The sequence below is a fragment of the Somniosus microcephalus genome, unplaced genomic scaffold (assembly GCF_052327205.1).
Source record: "Somniosus microcephalus isolate GS21.2 unplaced genomic scaffold, FLI_Smic_1.0 unresolved_chr9, whole genome shotgun sequence".
NCBI lineage: Eukaryota > Metazoa > Chordata > Chondrichthyes > Squaliformes > Somniosidae > Somniosus > Somniosus microcephalus.
The window spans coordinates 26,426,338-26,447,652 of record NW_028225187.1 but is presented as its reverse complement, the minus strand read 5'-3'; the positions used below and the strand labels follow the sequence as shown (position 1 = coordinate 26,447,652).

Sequence of the window (21,315 nt, the reverse complement as noted above, 5' to 3'; positions counted from 1 at the left end):
CGTCACCGCCTCGTGCGTACTGTGCGGGCCGCCATCTTTTCCCGACTCAATGGCCGCCCAGGGCCCAACAGTGGCTTCGATCACGGTGGACCAATCCAGGCCACACCCGTTGACAAAATCCATGATGGACATACAGGTAAACGGGAATTTAACGAAATGTTTAATTGACTGTGGGAGTACCGAGAGTTTTATCCACCCTAGCCTGGTACGGCGGCACTCATTAACGGTAACCCCTACACGGAGCAGAATTGCTATGGCTGCTAAGCCCCACACTTCGGACATTTTGGGCTACTGTGTGGTAACACTGACGGTAAAAGGCACGGACTACAAGGATTTTAAACTCGTGATGCCAGAACTCTGTGTTAATGTAATCTTGGGCCTGGACTTCCAGTGCCACCACAAAAGTGTCACGCTAGCATAGGGCGGGTCCCAGCCGCCACTCACAGTCTGTGGCCTATCAACCTTAAAAATCAGCCCGCCCTCTTTATTCGCTAATCTCGCTCCGAACTGTAGGCCCATAGCGACCAAAAGTAGACGGTACAGTCTGGAAGACAGACACTTTATCAAGGCGGAAGTGGACATACTCCTGCGGGAAGGCATTATTGAATGCAGTACCAGCCCGTGGCATGCCCAAGTAGTCATAGTTAAAAATAGCGAAAAGAAACGGATGGTAATTGACTACCATAAATTAATATTTATACCCAGCTGGACGCCTACCCTTTACCCCGCATATCAGAAATGGTCAACCAGATTGCGCAATACCGAGTCTTCTCGACTATCGACCTCAAATCCGCGTATTACCATCTCCCCATTAGAACGGAGGACCGCCCATACACCGCCTTCGAGGCGAACGGGCGCTCTACCATTTTCTCAGAGTGCCCTTCGGAGTAACAAATGGGGTCTCGGTCTTCCAACGTGAGATGGACGGCATGGTTGACGAGAATAAACTACAAGCTACCTACCCCTATCTGGACAATGTCACTATCTGCGGGCACAACCAGCAAGACCACGATCTAAATCTTGCGAGATTTTTAAAAACTGCCCTAAAGCTGAATCTAACCTACAACGAAGACAAATGTGTCTTCAACACAACCCGTCTCTGTATCCTCGGCTGTGTGGTGGAAGATGGGGTAATTGGACCGGACCCTGACCGATTACGCCCCCTAAAGGAACTGCCCCTGCCACACAATCCCAAAGCTTTAAAAAGGTGCCTGGGATTTTTTTCGTATTATGCCCAATGGGTGCCCAAGTACTCTGATAAGGCCCGACCCCTCATTAAATCGACGTCCTTCCCACTATCAGCTGAAGCTCGGGAGGCTTTCACCAGTATTAAACAGGACATTGAAAGGGCTGCAGTGTGTGCAGTGGACGAATGCATTCCCTTTCAAGTCGAAAGCGATGCGTCAGACTTTGCCTTAGCTGCGACCCTCAATCAGGCTGGGAGACCTGTGGCCTTCTTCTCCCAAACCCTTCAGGGACCTGAAATCAGGCACTCTTCTGTCGAGAAGGAGGCACAGGCTATAGTGGAGGCAGTGCGGCACTGGAGACACTACCTAGCTGGCAAACGTTTCACCCTGCTCACTGACCAGCGGTCAGTGGCTTTCATGTTTAATAACAAAGGGGGAAAATCAAGAATGACAAAATACTCAGGTGGAGGATCGAACTATCCATGTTCGACTATGATATTATGTACAGGCCGGGAGCCCTTAATGAACCCCCAGACGCCCTATCGCGGGGAATGTGTGCCAGCATTCATACGGACAAATTACAGGGTCTCCACAACGACCTCTGTCACCCAGGGGTCACCCGACTATACCATTTTATAAAGTCCCGCAATCTGCCCCACTCCATCGAGGTCAGGGCAATGACCAGAGCCTGCCACATCTGTGCGAATGCAAGCCTTGTTTCTACAGGCCTGACCGTGCACACCTTATCAAAGCCACATGGCCATTCGAGCGCCTAAGTCTGGACTTCAAGGGACCCCTTCCCTCTGCCGACCGTAACGTGTACTTCCTCAATATCATCAATGAATATTCCCGCTTCCCCTTCGCCATTCCCTGCCCAGACATGACCAGTGCCACGGTCATCAAGTGTCTCTGTAATCTATTCTGCATGTTTGGCATGCCGAACTACATACACAGCGATAGGGGGACGTCATTCATGAGTGACGAGCTGCGCCAGTTCTTGCTCTCGAAGGGGATAGCCACTAGCAGAACCACTAGCTACAACCCCCGGGGTAATGGGCAAGTGGAAAGGGAGAATGCTACTGTTTGGAAGGCTGTCACGTTAGCCTTAAAGTCAAAAGGCCTTCCGACCTCCCGCTGGCAGGAAGTCCTCCCAGACGTGCTCCACTCCATAAGGTCTCTGTTATGTACAGCCACTAACGCTACCCCTCACGAAGTTGTTCGTTTTCCCCCGGAAATCCACCTCGGGCATATCTCTACCCGCGTGGCTGACGTCTCCGGGGACAGTACTATTGCGGAAGCACGTGAGAGGCCATAAAATGGACCCCCTTGTGGAAAAGGTACAGCTCCTCCATGCAAACCCTCAGTACACCTATATCGAATACTCTGACGGGCGAGAGGACACTGTTTCCATATAAGACTTCGCTCCCTCGGGGAGCGAACGATGGGAGACTATCCGATGAAGACCTACACTACACAGAGACAGGACGCCCAGAGGTATCAATACCCAACTTTAACCTGGAAGACACTGCGGAGGCCCGGACAGCGGAGGAACCAGAATCCACTCCCCTAGAGGCACCCCAACCGGCTTTGCGCCGATCACTGAGAACTGCAAAACCTCCTGACAGACTCACTTATACCAACTTTTAAGAAACATCACCTCGATGGACTAAATCTATAGAAGGGGTGAATGTAATGAAATCTGTTTGTCTTGATCCTGTATTCGTTTTGCACTCATGTATATTACCCTGCCCCACTGTGTATAGTTTCACTTCCTCTTTCCTGACTAACCTGGGAGGTTCCAGGTCCTGGCTCTTGGCTCCGCCCCTGACTTCTCTTACAAAAAGACCCCAGGATCTGTATGACTCATTCCTGTGAACCAGTCGGTGTGTATCTAACATATGCTGTACCTGCCCTGGGAGTGTTTGATGGGACAGTGTAGAGGGAGCTTTACTTTGTATCTAACCCCGTGCTGTACCTGCCCTGGGAGTGTTTGACGGGACAGTGTAGAGGGAGCTTTACTCTGTATCTAACACATGCTGTACCTGCCCTGGGAGTGTTTGATGGGACAGTGTAGAGGGAGCTTTACTCTGTATCTAACCCTGTGCTGTACCTGCCCTGGGAGTGTTTGACAGGACAGTGTAGAGGGAGCTTTACTCTGTATCTAACCCGTGCTGTACCTGCCCTGGGAGTGTTTGATGGGACAGTGTAGAGGGAGCTTTACTCTGTATCTAACCCGTGCTGTACCTGCCCTGGGAGTGTTTGATGGGACAGTTTAGAGAGAGGTTTACTCTGTATCTAACCCCATGCTGTACCTGCCCTGGGAGTGTTTGATGGGACAGTGTAGAGGGAGCTTTACTCTGTATCTAACCCGTGCTGTACCTGCCCTGGGAGTGTTTGATGGGACAGTGTAGAGAGAGCTTTACTCTGTGTCTAACCCCATGCTGTACCTGCCCTGGGAGTGTTTGATGGGACAGTGTAGAGAGAGCTTTACTCTGTGTCTAACCCCATGCTGTACCTGCCCTGGGAGTGTTTGATGGGACAGTGTATCACAAATATACCCAAAATCAGAGAGACAGAAACAAGGGGTTAAAAGTGAATTGTTTTATTCGATTGAATTGATGGCGGGCTCGGGCCAATCACTGGATCCCGCTCCAGCGCAGCGACGTGTAAACTACCCGCTCGTCCTCCATCACCGAGCACAGCAACACCGTCTTCTTGACGTTGGAGCCTAGCCGCCCGGCCGTCACGGTGTCATGGAGCGGCATCTCCGTCTTGTAGGGGACGCAGATCGCGATGAAGTGGGCGTGGAATCGCATCGGGTCATCTGTGAGGGGCGAAACAAAGAGTTAACAGAGATAGGAGGAGGTCGTCCGCAGCGTATCTGGGATACACGGTACTGGACGGGCGCGGGCGGGGGCGCGGGGGAAAAGGCATTGGTCCCCCGACAGTGGAAAGTACCAGATTCTCCCAACAACTTGCATTTATATAGCGCCTTTAATGTAGTTAAACCTCCCACTGGCGTTACACGGGATCGATTATCAGACAAAACACGACACTGAGCCACATATTAGGACAGGCGACCAAAAGCTGGGTCAAAGAGGTTGGTTATAAGGAGCGTCTTAAAGGAGGAGAGAGAGGCGGAGAGGTTTAGGGAGGGAATCCCAGAGCTCAGGGCCCCAGGCAGATGAAGGCACGGCCGCCAATGGAGCGAGGGAAAACAGGGATGCTCAAGAGCGCAGGATTGGAGGAGGTTACAGAGATAGGGAGGGGGGTGAGGGCCATGGAGGGATTTGAACAGGAGGATGAGAATTGTAGGGGCTGGAGGTGGTTACAGAGATATGGAGGGTGCGAGGGGCCATGGAGGGATTTGAACAGGAGGATGAGAATTGTAGGGCTGGAGGAGGTTACAGAGATAGGGAGGGGGCGAGGGCCATGGAGGGATTTGAACAGGAGGATGTGAATTGTAGGGGCTGGAGGTGGTTACAGAGATAGGGAGGGGGCAAGGGCCATGGAGGGATTTGAACAGGAGGATGTGAATTGTAGGGGCTGGAGGTGGTTACAGAGATAGGGAGGGGGCGAGGGGCCATGGAGGGATTTGAACAGGAGGATGTGAATTGTAGGGGCTGGAGGTGGTTACAGAGATAGGGAGGGGGCAAGGGCCATGGAGGGATTTGAACAGGAGGATGTGAATTGTAGGGGCTGGAGGTGGTTACAGAGATAGGGAGGGGGCAAGGGCCATGGAGGGATTTGAACAGGAGGATGTGAATTGTAGGGGCTGGAGGTGGTTACAGAGATAGGGAGGGGGCAAGGGCCATGGAGGGATTTGAACAGGAGGATGTGAATTGTAGGGGCTGGAGGTGGTTACAGAGATAGGGAGGGGGCGAGGGGCCATGGAGGGATTTGAACAGGAGAATGAGAATTGTAGGGGCTGGAGGTGGTTACAGAGATAGGGAGGGGGCGAGGGCCATGGAGGGATTTGAACAGGAGGATGAGAATTGTAGGGCTGGAGGAGGTTACAGAGATAGGGAGGGGGCGAGGGCCATGGAGGGATTTGAACAGGAGGATGAGAATTGTAGGGCTGGAGGAGGTTACAGAGATAGGGAGGGGGCGAGGGCCATGGAGGGATTTGAACAGCAGGATGAGAATTGTAGGGGCTGGAGGAGGTTACAGAGATAGGGAGGGGGCGAGGGCCAGGGAGGGATTTGAACAGGAGGATGAGAATTGTAGGGCTGGAGGAGGTTACAGAGATAGGGAGGGGGCGAGGGCCATGGAGGGATTTGAACAGGAGAATGAGAATTGTAGGGGCTGGAGGTGGTTACAGAGATAGGGAGGGGGCGAGGGCCATGGAGGGATTTGAACAGGAGGATGAGAACTGTAGAGGCTGGAGGAGGTTACAGAGATAGGGAGGGGGGCGAGGGCCATGGAGGGATTTGAACAGGAGGATGAGAATTGTAGGGGCTGGAGGAGGTTACAGTGATAGGGAGAGGGTGAGGGGCCATGGAGGGATTTGAACAGGAGGATGAGAATTGTAGGGGCTGGAGGAGGTTACAGAGATAGGGAGGGGGCGAGGGCCATGGAGGGATTTGAACAGGAGGATGTGCATTGTAGGGGCTGGAGGAGGTTACAGAGATAGGGAGGGGGCGAGGGCCATGGAGGGATTTGAACAGGAGGATGAGAATTGTAGGGGCTGGAGGAGGTTACAGAGATAGGGAGGGGGCGAGGGCCATGGAGGGATTTGAACAGGAGGATGAGAATTGTAGGGACTGGAGGAGGTTACAGAGATAGGGAGGGGGGCGAGGGCCATGGAGGGATTTGAACAGGAGGATGAGAATTGTAGGGGCTGGAGGAGGTTACAGAGATAGGGAGGGGCGAGGGCCATGGAGGGATTTGAACAGGAGGATGAGAACTGTAGAGGCTGGAGGAGGTTACAGAGATAGGGAGGGGGGCGAGGGCCATGGAGGGATTTGAACAGGAGGATGAGAATTGTAGGGGCTGGAGGAGGTTACAGAGATAGGGAGGGGCGAGGGCCATGGAGGGATTTGAACAGGAGGATGAGAACTGTAGGGGCTGGAGGAGGTTACAGAGATAGGGAGGGGGGCGAGGGCCATGGAGGGATTTGAACAGGAGGATGAGAATTGTAGGGCTGGAGGAGGTTACAGAGATAGGGAGGGGGGCGAGGGCCATGGAGGGATTTGAACAGGAGGATGAGAATTGTCGGGGCTGGAGGAGGTTACAGTGATAGGGAGAGGGTGAGGGGCCATGGAGGGATTTGAACAGGAGGATGAGAATTGTAGGGCTGGAGGAGGTTACAGAGATAGGGAGGGGGTGAGGGGCCATGGAGGGATTTGAACAGGAGGATGAGAATTTTAAAATTGATGTGTTGCCGGACCGGTAGCCAATGTGGGTCAGCGAGCACAGAGGTAGAGGGTAATCAGGACTTGGTATGAGTTAGAATGCGGGCAGCAGTGTTACGTAGGGTATAGGCCAACCAGGAGAGCTGTGGAATAGTCAAATCGAGAAATGGAGCCAGTGTCTCGTCCCCACTCTGTGACTGTCCTCCCGGGGTCAGTAACTTGACACCAAGGCAGCATTTTACCGTGTGGCATCAAGGAGCCCTAGTGAAACTGAAGTCAATGGGAATCGGAGGGAAAACGCTCCACTGGCTGGAGTCATACCTAGCACAAAGGAAGATGGTTGTGATTGAAGGTCAATCACCTCAGCCCCAGGACATCGCTGCAGGAGTTCCTCAGGGTAGAGAAGATAGGAGCAGGAGTAGTGTCCTAGGCCCAACCATCTTCAGCTGCTTCATCAATGACCTTACCTCCAACATAAAGTCAGAAATGGGGATGTTCGCTAATGACTGCACAGTGTTCAGCGCCATTCACAACTCCTCAGTTAATGAAGCAGTCCATGCCTGCATGCAACAAGACCTGGATGACGTTCAGACTTGGGCTGATAAGTGGCAGGTAACATTCGCGCCACAGAAGTGCCAGGCAATGACTATCTCCAACAAGCGAGAGTCTAACCACCGCCCCTTGACATTCAACGGCATTACCATCGCCGAATCCCCCACGATCAGCATCCTGGGGGGTTACCATTGACCAGAAACTTAACTGGACCAGCCGCATAAATACTGTGGGTACAAGAGCAGGTCAGAGGCTGGGTATTCTGCGGCGAGTGTCTCACCTCCTGACTCCCCAAAGCCTTTCCACCATCTACAAGGCACAAGTCAGGAGTGTGATGGAATACTCTCCACTTGCCTGGATGAGTGCAGCTCCGACAACACTCGAGAAGCTCGACACCATCCAGGACAAAGCAGCCCGCTTGATTGGCACCCCATCCACCACCTTAAACATTCACTCCCTCCACCACCGACGCACCGTGGCTGCAGTGTGTACCATCTACAAGATGCACTGCAGCAACTCGCCAAGGCTTCTTCGGCAGCACCTCCCAAACCCACGACCTCTTCCACCTAGAAGGACAAGGGCAGCAGGCGCATGGGAACACCACCACCTCCATGTTCCCCTCCAAGTCACACACACCATCCTGACTTGGAAATATATCGGCCGATCCTTCATCGTCGCTGGGCCAAAATCCTGGAACTCCCTCCCTAACAGCGCTGTGGGAGTACCTTCACCACACGGACTGCAGCGGTTCAAGGCGGCGGCTCACCACCACCTTCTCAAGGGCAACTAGAGATGGGCAATAAATGCCGGCCTTACCAGCAACGCCCACATCCCATGAACAAATTTTTAAAAGCTGGTCCCATTCTGTGACTGTCCCTAGGGTCAGTAACTGAGAAGTTTAATGTTACGCCTCGTGCTCTACTGACTTTACCCATGGCTCGGGGCGGGGGTCAGAGAAAAAGAAAAACTTGCATTTCCATAGCGCCTTTCACAACCTCAGGACATCCCAAAGCACTTTACAGCCAATGAAGTACTTTTTGACGTGCAGTCACTGTTGCAATGTGGGAAACGCGGCAGCCGATTTGCGCACAGCAAGCTCCTACAAACAGCAATGTGATAATGACCAGATAATCTGTTTTAGTGATATTGGTTGAGGGGTAAATATTGGACCCAGGATAACATAGAACATAAGAGGTAGGAGCAGGAGTCGGCCATTCGGCCCCTCGAGCCTGCTACGCAGTTCAATAAGATCGTGGCTGATCTGATCTTGGCCTCAACTCCGCTTCCCTGCCCGCTCCCCATAACCCTCGACTCCCTTACCGTTCAACGATCTCTCTCCACCTTAAATATATTCACTGACCCAGCCTCCACAGCTCTCTGGGGAAGAGAATTCCAAAGATTCACGACCCTCAGAGAAGAAATTCCTCCTCATTTCCAATTTAAAAGGGCGCCCCCTTATCCTGAAACTATGTCCCCTAGTTCTAGATTCCCCCACGAGGGGAAACATCCTCTCTGCATCTACCCTGTCGAGCCCCTTCAGAATCTTATATGTTTCAATAAGATCCCCTCTCATTCTTCTAAACTCCAGTGAGTATAGGCCCAACCTGCTCAACCTTTCCTCATAAAACAACCCCTTCATCTCCGGAATCAACCTCGTGAACCTCTTCTTCGAAAGAGTGGCCGTGGGATCTTTTACGTCCACCTGTGAGAGCAGACGGGGCCTCGGTTTAACGGGAGAGGTTGTGCCGGCGAGCGGTAATATAACCCGCATTTTGAGGGCGGGCGATTTTATATTCTGGCCTGCTTCCGCCGCGAATGGCTCCGTCCCCATTTGTAAGGGCCGACACCTCCCGACTGGTTACCAAACGGCTATCGACCTGGGTACGCTCCCTCCCTCCCTCCCCTGCCCCAACTTGTAATCACCTCCCACTTCAAAAGTTTGTCGGGATATGGGGAAAGATGAGGAGCGGGACGAATTGGATTGCTGGTTCAAAGAGCTGGCGCAGGCACGATGGGCCGAACGGCCTCCTCCTGGGCTGTGTTGTTACATAGAAACATAGAAGATAGGAGCAGGAGTCGGCCATTCGGCCCCTCGAGCCTGGTCCGCCATTTAATGAGATCATGGCTGATCATCCAAATTCAGTACCCGGTCCCTGCCTTCTCCCCATATCCCTTGATCCCTTTAGCCTTAAGAAATATATCTAACCCCTTCTTGAATATATTTAATGAATTGGCCTCAACTGCCTTGTGTGGTAGAGAATTCCACAGGTTCACCACTCTCTGGGTGAAGAAATTCCTCCTCATCTCAGTCCTAAATGGCTTACCCCTTATCCTTCGACTGTGACCCCTGGTTCTGGACTCCCCCGCCATCGGGAACATCCTTCCTGCATCTAGTCTGTCCAGTCCTGTTAGAATTTTATAAGTTTCAATCAGATCCCCTCTCATTCTTCTAAACTCCAGCGAGTATAAGCCCAATCGACCCAATCTCTCCTCATACGTCATTCCTGCCATCCCAGGTGTCAGTCTGGTGAATCTACGCTGCACTCTCTCCATGGCAAGAACATCCTTCCTCAGATAAGGCGACCAAAACTGCTCGTAGAATCGCACAGAAAGAGGCCATTCGGCCCCTCCTGCCTGTGCTGGCCCTTTGGGAGAGCGCTCCGATTAGACCCACTCTCCCCTGCTCCTTCCCCATAGCCCCGCTATTTTCTACCTCTGAAAGAATCTGAGGAAGGATGTTCTTGCCATGGATCGTCCTGCATTCTTCCTGCATCTAGTCTGTCTAGTCCTGTTAGAATTTTATAAGTTTCAATGAGATCCCCCTTGTTCAATGATTTAAAGGGGAATCGTATGCTGATGGGCTCCCAACAGACCTCAGCGTGTGGATTGAACGGCCCCCAGACACTGCGCGACCGAGCCACACGGAACAGGAAGATCCCAACGTGTGTGCATGTGCATAGGGAAACGCGGAGGGGGGCTGGTCCTGCTTCTGACTAGCGTCCAGGACGGAGGGAGGGGGGGATGAAATCGGATTCAGCCGCGAGGCCGCCCCAGGTCGAATAGCTCACAGAACAGACGCCCCAAGCGAGGCAGTTGGAGGAGTCTCGCCAACTGTATCACACCAACCCCCTACAAAACAGCGCCTTTAATGTAATGAAATGCCCCAAAGAGCTTCACGGGAACGATTATCAGGCAAGGTTCGACACCGAGGCAGATAAGGAGATATTAGGGCAGGTGAAAGAGGTAGGTTTTAAGGAGCATCGTTAAGGAGGAGAGAGAGGCGGAGAGGTTTAGGGAGGGAATTCCAGAGCTCAGGGCCCCAGGCAGCTGAAGGCACGGCCGCCAATGGTGGAGCGATGGAAATCGGGGATGCTCAAGAGGGCAGAATTGGAGGAGCGCAGAGATCTCGGAGGGTTGTAGGGCTGGAGGAGGTTACAGAGATAGGGAGGGGGGCGAGGGGCCATGGAGGGATTTGAACAGGAGGATGAGAAATGTAGGGGCTGGAGGTGGTTACAGAGGTAGGGAGGGGGTGAGGGCCATGGAGGGATTTGAACAGGAAGATGAGAATTGTAGGGGCTGGAGGAGGTTACAGAGATAGGGAGGGGGCGAGGGGCCTTGGAGGGATTTGAACAGGAGGATGAGAATTGAAGGGGCTGGAGGAGGTTACAATGAGAGGGAGGGGGCGAGGACCATGGAGGGATTTGAACAGGAGGATGAGAATTGTAGGGGCTGGAGGAGGTTACAGAGATAGGGAGGGGGCGAGGGCCATGGAGGGATTTGAACAGGAGGATGAGAATTGTAGGGGCTGGAGGAGGTTACAGAGATAGGGAGGGGGCGAGGGCCATGGAGGGATTTGAACAGGAGGATGAGAATTGTAGGGGCTGGAGGAGGTTACAGAGATAGGGAGGGGGCGAGGGCCATGGAGGGATTTGAACAGGAGGATGAGAGTTGTAGGGCAGGAGGAGGTTACAGAGATAGGGAGGGGGCGAGGGCCATGGAGGGATTTGAACAGGAGGGTGAGAATTGTAGGGCAGGAGGAGGTTACAGAGATAGGGAGGGGGCGAGGGCCATGGAGGGATTTGAACAGGAGGGTGAGAATTGTAGGGCAGGAGGAGGTTACAGAGATACGGAGGGACGAGGGCCATGGAGGGATTTGAACAGGAGGATGAGAATTGTAGGGCTGGAGGAGGTTACAGAGATAGGGAGGAGGCGAGGGCCATGGAGGGATTTGAACAGGAGGATGAGAATTGTAGGGGCTGGTGGAGGTTACAGAGAGGGCGAGGGGCCATCGAGGGATTTGAACAGGAGGATGAGAATTTTAAAATCGAGTCCTGGCCGGACCGGGGAGCCAGTGTAGGTCAGCAAGCACAGAGGGTGATGGGTGAACAGGACTTGGTGCGAGTTCGGTTGGGAGCAGCAGCGTTTTGGATGAGCTCCAGTTTATGGCGGGTGCAATACGGGAGGCCAGGCAGGGGAGCGTTGGAATGGTGGAGTCTAGGAATGGGGTCGGTAACTGCTCCGCACTCTGTGCCTATTCCCAAGGTCAGTAACTGGGATCAATGTTGGCCTATCAGAGTCCAGGAGGGAGTGAGGGAGAGAGGAATTGGATTTGGTCGTGAAACCTCCCATAGTCGAATAGCTCAGAGAACAGACGCTCCGAGTGAGGCAGTTAGAGGAGTCCTACTAAGTCACGCCCCCACCCCTTAACAAACGGGATTGCGTACCCGGATAGACGAGGAAGTCGCCCCCGAACTTGCCGGCGCTGGTCAGGTTGTAGCCCTTGGCGCGGAGGTCCTTGAAGACGGAGTAGCGCAGGGCGTGGGCCTCGTCCCCGGGGTGCGGCCAGTCTTTGGAGGCCGAGCGCCAGTCGACCACCTGCAGCCTCCGGGGCACGAGACGGGCCGTGTGGAGCTGCACCAGGCTGTTCTCCTGCGGGAAGGTGAAAGTCTGCTCCAACTCCTCCAGCTCCTTCAGTGGGACGGGGGGACTCTCCTCACTGGCCTCTGACGCTGGCTCGCCTGGAAACAAGGGGGGGGGGGGGGGGAAATCTGGGTTACACAGGAACGGCTCAGATCATTCTCCCCAATACCTCAATCCCACCTCCCCAATACCTCAAAACCCACCTTCTCCCCAATACCTCAAACCCACCTTCTCCCCAATACCTCAAACCCACCTTCTCCCCAATACCTCAAACCCACCTTCTCCCAAATACCTCAAACCCACCTCCCCAATACCTCAAACCCACCTTCTCCCCAATACCTCAAACCCACCGACCTCCCCAATACCTCAAACCCACCGACCTCCCCAATACCTCAAACCCACCTTCTCCCCAATACCTCAAACCCACCTTCTCCCCAATACCTCAAACCCACCTTCTCCCCAATACCTCAAACCCACCTTCTCCCCAATACCTCAAACCCACCTTCTCCCCAATACCTCAAACCCACCTTCTCCCCAATACCTCAAACCTACCTTCTCCCCATATCCCTCAATCCCACCCACCCACCTTCTCCCCATATCCCGCAAACCCACATTCTCTCCATATCATTCAATCCCACACTCTCTCCATATCATTCAATCCCACCTTCTCCTCATATCCCTCAATCCCACCTTCTCCCCATATCCTTCAATCCCACCTTCTCCCCATATCACTCAACCCCACCTACCCACCTTCTCCACATATCACTCAACCCCACCTACCCACCTTCTCCCCATATCCCTCAACCCCACCTTCTCCCCAAATCCCCCTTCTCCCCATATTCCCTAAATCCACCTTCTCCCCATATCCAACCCCACCTACCCACCTTCTCCCCAACTCCCTCAACCCCACCTACCCACCTTCTCCCCATACCCCTCAAACCCACCTACCCACCTTCTCCCCATATCCCCCAACACCACCCACCCACCTTCTCCCCATATCCCCCAACCCCACCAACCCACCTTCTCCCCATATCCCCCAACCCCACCTTCTCCCCATATCCCCCAACCCCACCTACCCACCTTCTCCCCATATCCCCCAACCCCACCTACCCACCTTCTCCCCATATCCCCCAACCCCACCTTCTCCCCATATCTCCCAACCCCACCTACCCACCTTCTCCCCATATCCCTCAACCCCACCTTCTCCCCATATCCTTCAATCCCACCTACTCCCCATATCCCCGAACCCCATCTACCCACCTTCTCCCCATATCGTGCAACCCCACCTACCCACCTTCTCCCCATATCCCTCAACCCCACCTACCCACCTTCTCCCCATATCCTTCAATCCCACCGACCCACCTTCTCCCCATATCCCCCAACCCCACCTACCCACCTTCTCCCCATATCGTGCAACCCCACCTACCCACCTTCTCCCCAAATCCCTCAACCCCACCCACCTTCTCCCCATATCCCTCAACCCCACCTACCCACCTTCTCCCCATATCCTTCAATCCCACCTACCCACCTTCTCCCCATATCCCCCAACCCCACCTTCTCCCCATCATGTCATAACCTCAGGATGTCCCAAAGCACTTCACAGCCAACCATGTACTTCTGAAGTGACGCCACACTTGCAGGGAAAGGCAGCAGCCCATTCGCACACGGAGAAATCCCATAAAGAGCAATGTGAGGACCAGATAATCAGTTTTTCAGTGAAGTTGGTTGAAGGTTAAGTATTGGCCCAGGAGGTCCTGAGTTCAAGTCCCACTCCAGAGACTTGAGCACAAATTCCAGTCTAAAACTCCCAGTGCCACTGAGGGAGCGCCGCAGTGTCGGGGGGGCGGTACTGAGGGAGCGCCGCAGTGTCGGGGGGGCGGTACTGAGGGAGCGCCGCACTGTCGGGGGGGCGGTACTGAGGGAGCGCCGCACTGTCGGGGGGGCGGTACTGAGGGAGCGCCGCACTGTCGGGGGGGCGGTACTGAGGGAGCGCCGCACTGTCGGGGGGGCGGTACTGAGGGAGCGCCGCACTGTCGGGGGGGCGGTACTGAGGGAGCGCCGCACTGTCGGGGGGGCGGTACTGAGGGAGCGCCGCACTGTCGGGGGGGCGGTACTGAGGCAGCGCCGCACTGTCGGGGGGGCGGTACTGAGGCAGCGCCGCACTGTCGGGGGGGCGGTACTGAGGCAGCGCCGCACCGTCGGGGGGGCGGTACTGAGGCAGCGCCGCACCGTCGGGGGGGCGGTACTGAGGCAGCGCCGCACCGTCGGGGGGGCGGTACTGAGGCAGCGCCGCACCGTCGGGGGGGCGGTACTGAGGGAGCGCCGCACCGTCGGGGGGGCGGGTACTGAGGGAGCGCCGCACCGTCGGGGGGGGCGGTACTGAGGGAGCGCCGCACCGTCGGGGGGGCGGTACTGAGGGAGCGCCGCACCGTCGGGGGGGCGGTACTGAGGGAGCGCCGCACCGTCGGGGGGGCGGTACTGAGGGAGCGCCGCACCGTCGGGGGGGCGGTACTGAGGGAGCGCCGCACCGTCGGGGGGGCGGTACTGAGGGAGCGCCGCACCGTCGGGGGGGCGGTACTGAGGGAGCGCCGCACCGTCGGGGGGGCGGTACTGAGGGAGCGCCGCACCGTCGGGGGGGCGGTACTGAGGGAGCGCCGCACCGTCGGGGGGGGCGGTACTGAGGGAGCGCCGCACCGTCGGGGGGGCGGTACTGAGGGAGCGCCGCACCGTCGGGGGGGCGGTACTGAGGGAGCGCCGCACCGTCGGGGGGGCGGTACTGAGGGAGCGCCGCACCGTCGGGGGGGCGGTACTGAGGGAGCGCCGCACCGTCGGGGGGGCGGTACTGAGGGAGCGCCGCACCGTCGGGGGGGCGGTACTGAGGGAGCGCCGCACCGTCGGGGGGGCGGTACTGAGGGAGCGCCGCACCGTCGGGGGGGCGGTACTGAGGGAGCGCCGCACCGTCGGGGGGGCGGTACTGAGGGAGCGCCGCACCGTCGGGGGGGCGGTACTGAGGGAGCGCCGCACCGTCGGGGGGGCGGTACTGAGGGAGCGCCGCACCGTCGGGGGGGCGGTACTGAGGGAGCGCCGCACCGTCGGGGGGGCGGTACTGAGGGAGCGCCGCACCGTCGGGGGGGCGGTACTGAGGGAGCGCCGCACCGTCGGGGGGGCGGTACTGAGGGAGCGCCGCACCGTCGGGGGGGCGGTACTGAGGGAGCGCCGCACCGTCGGGGGGGCGGTACTGAGGGAGCGCCGCACCGTCGGGGGGGGCGGTACTGAGGGAGCGCCGCACCGTCGGGGGGGCGGTACTGAGGGAGCGCCGCACCGTCGGGGGGGCGGTACTGAGGGAGCGCCGCACCGTCGGGGGGGCGGTACTGAGGGAGCGCCGCACCGTCGGGGGGGCGGTACTGAGGGAGCGCCGCACCGTCGGGGGGGCGGTACTGAGGGAGCGCCGCACCGTCGGAGGGGCGGTACTGAGGGAGCGCCGCACCGTCGGAGGGGCGGTACTGAGGGAGCGCCGCACCGTCGGAGGGGCGGTACTGAGGGAGCGCCGCACCGTCGGAGGGGCGGTACTGAGGGAGCGCCGCACCGTCGGAGGGGCGGTACTGAGGGAGCGCCGCACCGTCGGAGGGGCGGTACTGAGGGAGCGCCGCACCGTCGGAGGGGCGGTACTGAGGGAGCGCCGCACCGTCGGAGGGGCGGTACTGAGGGAGCGCCGCACCGTCGGAGGGGCGGTACTGAGGGAGCGCCGCACCGTCGGAGGGGCGGTACTGAGGGAGCGCCGCACCGTCGGAGGGGCGGTACTGAGGGAGCGCCGCACCGTCGGAGGGGCGGTACTGAGGGAGCGCCGCACCGTCGGAGGGGCGGTACTGAGGGAGCGCCGCACCGTCGGAGGGGCGGTACTGAGGGAGCGCCGCACCGTCGGAGGGGCGGTACTGAGGGAGCGCCGCACCGTCGGAGGGGCGGTACTGAGGGAGCGCCGCACCGTCGGAGGGGCGGTACTGAGGGAGCGCCGCACCGTCGGAGGGGCGGTACTGAGGGAGCGCCGCACCGTCGGAGGGGCGGTACTGAGGGAGCGCCGCACCGTCGGAGGGGCGGTACTGAGGGAGCGCCGCACCGTCGGAGGGGCGGTACTGAGGGAGCGCCGCACCGTCGGAGGGGCGGTACTGAGGGAGCGCCGCACCGTCGGAGGGGCGGTACTGAGGGAGCGCCGCACCGTCGGAGGGGCGGTACTGAGGGAGCGCCGCACCGTCGGAGGGGCGGTACTGAGGGAGCGCCGCACCGTCGGAGGGGCGGTACTGAGGGAGCGCCGCACCGTCGGAGGGGCGGTACTGAGGGAGCGCCGCACCGTCGGAGGGGCGGTACTGAGGGAGCGCCGCACCGTCGGAGGGGCGGTACTGAGGGAGCGCCGCACCGTCGGAGGGGCGGTACTGAGGGAGCGCCGCACCGTCGGAGGGGCGGTACTGAGGGAGCGCCGCACCGTCGGAGGGGCGGTACTGAGGGAGCGCCGCACCGTCGGAGGGGCGGTACTGAGGGAGCGCCGCACCGTCGGAGGGGCGGTACTGAGGGAGCGCCGCACCGTCGGAGGGGCGGTACTGAGGGAGCGCCGCACCGTCGGAGGGGCGGTACTGAGGGAGCGCCGCACCGTCGGAGGGGCGGTACTGAGGGAGCGCCGCACCGTCGGAGGGGCGGTACTGAGGGAGCGCCGCACCGTCGGAGGGGCGGTACTGAGGGAGCGCCGCACCGTCGGAGGGGCGGTACTGAGGGAGCGCCGCACCGTCGGAGGGGCGGTACTGAGGGAGCGCCGCACCGTCGGAGGGGCGGTACTGAGGGAGCGCCGCACCGTCGGAGGGGCGGTACTGAGGGAGCGCCGCACCGTCGGAGGGGCGGTACTGAGGGAGCGCCGCACCGTCGGAGGGGCGGTACTGAGGGAGCGCCGCACCGTCGGAGGGGCGGTACTGAGGGAGCGCCGCACCGTCGGAGGGGCGGTACTGAGGGAGCGCCGCACCGTCGGAGGGGCGGTACTGAGGGAGCGCCGCACCGTCGGAGGGGCGGTACTGAGGGAGCGCCGCACCGTCGGAGGGGCGGTACTGAGGGAGCGCCGCACCGTCGGAGGGGCGGTACTGAGGGAGCGCCGCACCGTCGGAGGGGCGGTACTGAGGGAGCGCCGCACCGTCGGAGGGGCGGTACTGAGGGAGCGCCGCACCGTCGGAGGGGCGGTACTGAGGGAGCGCCGCACCGTCGGAGGGGCGGTACTGAGGGAGCGCCGCACCGTCGGAGGGGCGGTACTGAGGGAGCGCCGCACCGTCGGAGGGGCGGTACTGAGGGAGCGCCGCACCGTCGGAGGGGCGGTACTGAGGGAGCGCCGCACCGTCGGAGGGGCGGTACTGAGGGAGCGCCGCACCGTCGGAGGGGCGGTACTGAGGGAGCGCCGCACCGTCGGAGGGGCGGTACTGAGGGAGCGCCGCACCGTCGGAGGGGCGGTACTGAGGGAGCGCCGCACCGTCGGAGGGGCGGTACTGAGGGAGCGCCGCACCGTCGGAGGGGCGGTACTGAGGGAGCGCCGCACCGTCGGAGGGGCGGTACTGAGGGAGCGCCGCACCGTCGGAGGGGCGGTACTGAGGGAGCGCCGCACCGTCGGAGGGGCGGTACTGAGGGAGCGCCGCACCGTCGGAGGGGCGGTACTGAGGGAGCGCCGCACCGTCGGAGGGGCGGTACTGAGGGAGCGCCGCACCGTCGGAGGGGCGGTACTGAGGGAGCGCCGCACCGTCGGAGGGGCGGTACTGAGGGAGCGCCGCACCGTCGGAGGGGCGGTACTGAGGGAGCGCCGCACCGTCGGAGGGGCGGTACTGAGGGAGCGCCGCACTGTCGGAGATGCCGTCTTTCGGATGAGACATTAAACCCTCTCACGTTGATGTTGAAGATCTCATAGCCACAATTGGAAGAAGAGCAGGAGTTCTCCCCGGTGTCCTGGGGCAGTAATTATCCCACAACCAACATCGCTAAAAAACTGTTTTATCTGGTCATTTTTGTGGTATATTTTGGTAGAAAGAACAAATGGTCCACACACTCCTTGAAAAAATAAGAGTCTGAATGGGGTAGAGGAGCACAGAGATGCGGGATACAGACAGACAACATTAAAAGCTTGTATACTATTTGCTTCAACCACTCCCTGTGGTAGCGACTTCCACATTCTCACCGCTCTCCGGGTAAAGAAGTTTCTCCTGAATTCCCCATTGGATTTATTAGTGACTGTCTTATATTTATGGCCCTTAGTTCTGGTCTCCCCCACAAGTCAAGAGTTATACCGCAGAGAGAGAGGCCCTTCGGCCCATCGTGTCCGTGCCGGCCATCAAGCGCTGTCTATTCTAATCCCATTTTCCAGCACTTGGTCCGTAGCCTTGTATGCTATGGCGTTTCAAGTGCTCATCTAAATGCTTCTTGAATGTTGGGAGGGTTCCTGCCTCTACCACCCTTTCAGGCAGTGAGTTCCAGATTCCAACCACCCTCTGGGTGAAAATGTTTTTCCTCAAATCCCCTCTAAACCTCCTGCCCCTTACCTTGAATCTATGCCCCCTGGTTATTGACCACTCTACTAGGAATTAAACTACCTGCGGTGCAGGATATCTACCCCGAGGTGTGCCGGGGGAAGGCCCTGAGAATCGTTAAAGATGCGAGCCACCCCAGCCACAGCCTCTTCGCCCTGCTCCCGTCCGGTAAGAGATACCAAAGCATACGGTCTCGAACCAGCAGGTTTCGAAACAGCTTCTACCCCCAGGCCATAAGACTCATGAACGAATAATTTTTTATTATTTATTACTGTTGTTTTATTTATTATTACTGTATTTCTATTAGTATTTTATCATTGTTATGCCATATTTATTCCAATGTTTGGAGGACTCGTAAAAATCAACATTTCATTGTGCAGTACACACGTCTGCTGCATATATGACAAATAAAATTGAATTGAATTGAATTGAATACTAAGGGGAAAAGTTCCTTTCTATCTACCCTATCTATTCCCCATCATAATTTTGTACACCTCAATCAGGTCCCCCCTCAGCCTTCTCTGCTCTAAGGAAAACAACCCCCAGCCTGTCCAGTCTCTCTTCATAGCTGAAGCACTCCATCCCAGGTAACATCCTGGTGAATCTCCTCTGCACCCTCTCCAATGCAATCACATCCCTCCTATAGTGTGGCGACCAAAACTGCACACAGTATTCCAGCTGTGGCCTTACCAGCGTTTTGTACAGCTCCATCATAACCTCCCTGCTCTTATATTCTATGCCTCGGCTAATGAAGGCAAGTGTCCCATATGCCTTTTCAACCACTGTGCACAGTGCTCCAAGTGTGGTCTAACCAAGGTATATGGAGACCAGAACTGTGCACAGTGCTCCAAGTGTGGTCTAACCAAGGTATATGGAGACCGGAACTGTGCACAGTTCTCCAAGTGTGGTCTAACCAAGGTATATGGAGACCGGAACTGTGCACAGTGCTCCAAGTGTGGTCTAACCAAGGGATATGGAGACCAGAACTGTGCACAGTGCTCCAAGTGTGGTCTAACCAAGGGATATGGAGACCAGAACTGTGCACAGTGCTCCAAGTGTGGTCTAACCAAGGGATATGGAGACCGGAACTGTGCACAGTGCTCCAAGTGTGGTCTAACCAAGGTCTATGGAGACCGGAACTGTGCACAGTGCTCCAAGTGTGGTCTAACCAAGGTATATGGAGACTAGAACTGTGCACAGTGCTCCAAGTGTGGTCTAACCAAGGTATATGGAGACCAGAACTGTGCACAGTGCTCCAAGTGTGGTCTAACCAAGGGATATGGAGACCAGAACTGTGCACATTGCTCCAAGTGTGGTCTAACCAAGGTCTATGGAGACCGGAACTGTGCACAGTGCTCCAAGTGTGGTCTAACCAAGGTCTATGGAGACCGGAACTGTGCACAGTGCTCCAAGTGTGGTCTAACCAAGGTATATGGAGACCGGAACTGTGCACAGTGCTCCAAGTGTGGTCTAACCAAGGTATATGGAGACCGGAACTGTGCACAGTGCTCCAAGTGTGGTCTAACCAAGGTATATGGAGACCAGAACTGTGCACAGTGCTCCAAGTGTGGTCTAACCAAGGTATATGGAGACTAGAACTGTGCACAGTGCTCCAAGTGTGGTCTAACCAAGGTATATGGAGACCGGAACTGTGCACAGTGCTCCAAGTGTGGTCTAACCAAGGTCTATGGAGACCGGAACTGTGCACAGTGCTCCAAGTGTGGTCTAACCAAGGTCTATGGAGACCGGACCAAGTGTGGCCAAACCAAGGTTCAATACAAGTTTAACATAACTTCACTGCTATTCAATTCCATCCCTCTAGAAATTAGCCCGTGTGCTAGGTTTGCTTTAGTGTCACTACTTTAAGGTGATTTGTGTATCTGTAAGCCCAGATCCCATTGCGCCTCTACCCCATATAATCTTACTTTCAAAGCCTCCTTATTACTCCTATCAAAGTGTGCACAACTGGATGCCCTGTTTCCTACATTACCAGTGACTACAAATCAAAAAGTACTTCATTGGCTGTAAAGCGTTTTGGGACTACGCGAGATTGAGAAATTCGCTGTATTCCCTCTCCCTCCCGCTGTGCCCCCTCGCCCGTCTCGCTCTCTTCCCCCTTTGTCCCCTCACCCGTCTTTCCGTGGCTCCGCCTCTTCTTGCTCTCCCGCCCCTGCCTGATCTGCTCGGCTAGCCCCTCCAGAATCCGCCTCTTCTCCTCCAAGGCCAGCCTGTGTTGCTCGGTGTGGCTGCGTTGCATGCGCCGCCGGTGCTCCTCCTGCTCCTCCTCCTCCTCCTCCTCCTCCTCCCCTGGCTCACCCCCCTCAGCCCTCACCAGTATCCCGGCCCCCGATTCGGCCAGCAGCCGGGCCTCCTCGGCCAGCAGCCGGAGCGGGAGGCCGAGCCGGGCGTTCTGCCGGGGCTGGCGGGCCAGAGAGCCCACCGGGCTGCCGCAGAGCCCGTGCCGCTCCCGCAGCTCCCGGGCCTCCTCTGCGCTCCACACCAGCGCGCTGCCGTCCGACACGTGAATCAGGATCATGGCCGGCTGCCCTGAAACGGCACAAACACCGAGCGGGCAGTTAGAGGCTTTCTCAATCCCCGGATGAATCAGCACATTATAACCACACAACATTAATCGGCAGTGCAGCACTCCCTCAGTACTGCGCTCCCTCAGTACTGCCCCTCCGACAGTGCGGCGCTCCCTCAGTACTGCCCCTCCGACAGTGCAGCACTCCCTCAGTACTACCCCTCCGACAGTGC

The 21,315-nt window shown here is 57.6% G+C and overlaps 1 protein-coding gene across 1 annotated transcript; it reads right to left on the bottom strand.

The window, feature by feature from the left end:
• Nucleotides 1-3,773: 3,773 nt before the first annotated feature.
• Nucleotides 3,774-21,094, bottom strand: tsen34 (TSEN34 tRNA splicing endonuclease subunit). The gene is made up of 3 exons (XM_085979684.1): nucleotides 20,689-21,094; nucleotides 11,818-12,111; nucleotides 3,774-4,011 (listed from the first exon to the last, which is right to left on the bottom strand). The coding sequence occupies exons 1-3, from the start codon at nucleotides 21,092-21,094 to the stop codon at nucleotides 3,824-3,826; spliced, it is 888 nt and encodes a 295-aa protein (XP_085835810.1). The 3' UTR covers nucleotides 3,774-3,823.
• Between the last annotated feature and the right edge of the window lie 221 nt (nucleotides 21,095-21,315).

Coding starts and splice junctions, on each gene's coding strand:
- tsen34 (XM_085979684.1), bottom strand. CDS start 21,094: ATGATCCTGATTCACGTGTCGGACGGCAGCGCGCTGGTGTGGAGCGCA. Junction 12,112..20,688: donor GCGGAGCCACGGAAAGACGG/GTGAGGGGACAA, acceptor CCTTGTTTCCAG/GCGAGCCAGCGTCAGAGGCC. Junction 4,012..11,817: donor CGACTTCCTCGTCTATCCGG/GTACGCAATCCC, acceptor CGCCCCTCACAG/ATGACCCGATGCGATTCCAC.